Here is a 3,523-nt window from a genome sequence, read left to right on the forward strand (position 1 = left end):
GCGCTCGGCAGATGCGTTCCAGGTACATAAACAGTCTCCAGCAACATCCCGGGATAGATTTCCCTATGGCGCAGACAAGCGCCCTGCCCTGTGGATTTAGCAGCGTGTTCAGGCTGCCTCCTCTCCACTGCTGTGTTTATTTTCAAAGCCAACATGATGTTAAAATATCACAGCGGCGTTTTCCTCAAACACGGCTTCCTTTGATCCATGCACGTGGGTCTGATCTGCTAAAAGATCTCACTAGACTTGAGTCTAGTAGAGCTTTGCTTTGCACCATGTAGATCTTGCTCCTGCCCGTGTTCCTTGGGTCCCAACCGGGCTGAAGGCTCAGCAGGATGGTACGGGGGGGACCGCTCTGAGCCATCAGAATGCAGAAGTCCATAACACACCACAGAAAAAGGACAATACGACTGGACTAAATGGGAGGAGAAAAGCAAGCAACACCAAGAAGGCAGAATTAGAGAAAGACTTCAATATCCCTGTCCCCTGTTGCAAATCATCTCAGTAGAAAAGGCCTGTCCATAACACCAACCCCTAAAGAGCCTGAGGATATAAACGAGCTTTCTGCTACTGGCACGCATAAAACCCAGTGAGTTCCAAGCTGATTATTTAAATTATTGAAGCAGTTTATTTAAAGATCACGTTATACATAGTATAACCAACACACAGATTACAGCAGGGCGAATACAAGGGAAAAAGTTCTAATTGCGCCCATGAAAACTCTGCATTTTGGACAGAGGCCGGGCAAGAGCAACGAGCCCTCCTTAAGGTCCCAGAAACGCGGTGAGAGAGCTGCCGTGAGTGTAATCACCAGTGGGAGTCACTGCAGCAAAGCAGATGAAGTTAATTACCCAGCAAAGGCGCATTGTCCATCAATCCAACGGTAGTCACAGTCAACAGAGAAGTGCCCAGAAGGAACCGTACGCAAAAAAAAGTGATCATTTGGCCAAAGTAGGTGGCACTAATTACCTAAAATACAAAGGCAACGCCACACTGACAGCCTAGGGCACCAGTTTGTGAAGGTCAGTGTGGAGTTAGGAGGACAGAAGAATCCGGATCTGCTCCCAGCTCGGTGAGGGGACCGCGCAGAGGATGCTGCTCCTTGGCCATCCTATCTCCACCTGCCATTTTGATTTCTCATGGCCATTACATGCTAATAGCCTCTCAGACCACTAATTAATGCTACTGTTTAGCTGAGCCTGGGGATAATAAACTCCTCCGAAATGGCTGTTTGTGAGAACAGGCTGATTAACAGGCTTTAATGCTGTAAGAGCCTTAATTCGGAGATTACGGGAAGCGTTGTCCTTCAGAGCATCCTCAAGCGCCAGCAGGGGGGGATTTGCTGATCTGAAAATATCCTGATAAATAAATAAAACACGCCGATTAAAGTGAAACGGATAGCCGGGTAATGGAATAAAACTAGCAGGAAGGGGAAGGAGAAGGTGACAGCACAGGAAGGTCTTGAGAGAGTCTTTGAGCACACGGATCACATCCAACCATTCCGGGACTCACCAGAGCCTTGGACTCGGCCAGCGCTGCAGGACTCGGCCATGGGCTCCTCATCCCTCACTCATGCGGATGGGATATGCATACGGGACAGCCATATACAGATGGCAACGCTAATTACGAAACGAGATGATGAACCTCTAGATGCTTATTTGGAAGAGATTGATGCCCTATAGTGTCCAGTGCTGAGCAGCAGGCAGCGGGTGCTCAGGGTACCGCTAGGATCATCCCCGTCTCCCAAGTGTGGGATTCCATGGAACAGCACGGATCCCAAGGGGGAGCAGAGCATTTCCATGGCAAGCACCAGCAGCGACCAGGAGGTGTCCAGACCCCACAGGTCCCTAGGACTGACCTGCCCCTTGGTCACTAGTCACAGATGCCAAGCACAAAGTCATTGCTGCCAGCCATAGCACCGCACCAGCAGGCAGAAAAACACACACACCAGCCAAAAAAACCAGCACATAAGTTAGAAAACGAGCAGTTCTTGCTCTGAAACACTGTCACCTGGTGGCCGCTGGCGGGCGGCAGCCACACGTGCCCGGTCCTGCGCGTTTTGGGCTAAAATCAGGCAGGTTTGCAGCATGCTCTGCCCCGGATGGGGCACCCAGCATCGCTGCAGCTTGGCCCACCATTGGCATCCCTTCTGCACCTCCCTGGCAAAGCAGGGGTCCAGAGTCACTTGTTCAGCAAGAAGAGACCCCCGGGCACGCACTGGGACCTGGAGAGGCCACCCGGGAACCGCATTCGCCACGCGAGGCCTGCTTTCCTCATCCCAAACACTCCAGATACAAATATTCTCTCTGAATTCCCTTCCATGTTCTGCAGTGAGCGCCACGTGCACGGCGCTGGCTCCTTTGCCCCCACTTATTGCTTAAACATACACAAATATGCAAAGTGCAGGCAAATATTTACAGGCAAGAGATGATGTTTTTTTAATTAACTGGGGTTTTATGCAGTTACAAAACACAACACAGTAGTAACTAAGCCCAGGAAAATTAGAGACCTACTTCCTCTCTTTTCTCTCCTAATAGCTTACTTAGGGACCATTAAAAATTGGCAAGTGGAGAAAGAGCGGAAGGAATTTCTTTTTTTATCCAGCATATAAGGAAACTGAGGCACTTATTGCCCCAGCATAATGTGGATGCCAGCAATTTGGGACTGCTGAGAGGGAATGGATGGTGGTATGGCCAAAACTGGAAAAGGCAAGAAAAACATGGAAAGACACAGCCCTAAAGGGGCCCGATGTGAGGACGACACCACGAGGAAGCCATTTCTCCCAGTGTCTGGAAGGAAAATCTGGCTCCCAATGTCAGGAATGAAACAGCATCATTTTTACAAATCCAATTCCATGACCTTCCACAAACCTTGGATGTATGAGTTTTGCAAGCACCCCATCTATGTGCAGCCCCAGCGCTCCGTGCATGCACCCCAGGCATGTGCACCCCATGTCTCACATGTGCACCATGAATGTTCTGTGCATGCTCCCCCCGTGTGCACCCCACATGTGTGCACCCCCCCCAGTGCTCCGTGCATGCACCCTCCATGTGCACCCGTGTGTGCATCCCATGTGTGTGCACCCCAGGTGTGTGCACCCCACGTGTGCACCCCCAGTGCTCCGTGCATGCACCCTCCGAGTGCACCCCACGTGTGTGCACCCCCAGTGCTCCGTGCATGCACCCCCCCCGTGTGCACCCCACGTGTGTGCACCCACCCAGTGCTCCGTGCATGCACCCTCCGTGTGCACCCCACGTGTGTGCACCCCCAGTGCTCCGTGCATGCACCCTCCGTGTGCACCCCATGTGTGTGCACCCCCATGTGTGTGCACCCCCAGCGCTCCGTGCACGCACCCCCCGCGTGCACCCCATCCGCGTGCACCCCACGCCTCGCGTGCGCATCTCCCCGCGCGAGCACCGCCGCGCTGTGCGCATGCGCGTCCCGCGCTCCGTGCACGCGCTTCCCCCCCCTCCGCCCGGCGCGTGCCCGCGCGGCGCGGTGACGTCAGGCGCGGCGCGCCCTC

General features: G+C 53.3%; 1 protein-coding gene across 1 annotated transcript in view; it reads left to right on the forward strand.

The window, feature by feature from the left end:
- The first annotated feature begins 713 nt into the window (after positions 1-713).
- Positions 714-3,523, forward strand: part of PSMD6 (proteasome 26S subunit, non-ATPase 6) — an 8,936-nt gene continuing 6,126 nt past the window's right edge. Inside the window, exon 1 of the mRNA XM_026052606.1 lies at positions 714-797. Coding sequence (XP_025908391.1) covers positions 714-797 — 84 coding nt within the window. The remainder of the gene's footprint in view (positions 798-3,523) is intronic.

Source organism: Nothoprocta perdicaria, unplaced genomic scaffold (assembly GCF_003342845.1).
Source record: "Nothoprocta perdicaria isolate Ctin4 unplaced genomic scaffold, notPer1 scaffold_9, whole genome shotgun sequence".
NCBI lineage: Eukaryota > Metazoa > Chordata > Aves > Tinamiformes > Tinamidae > Nothoprocta > Nothoprocta perdicaria.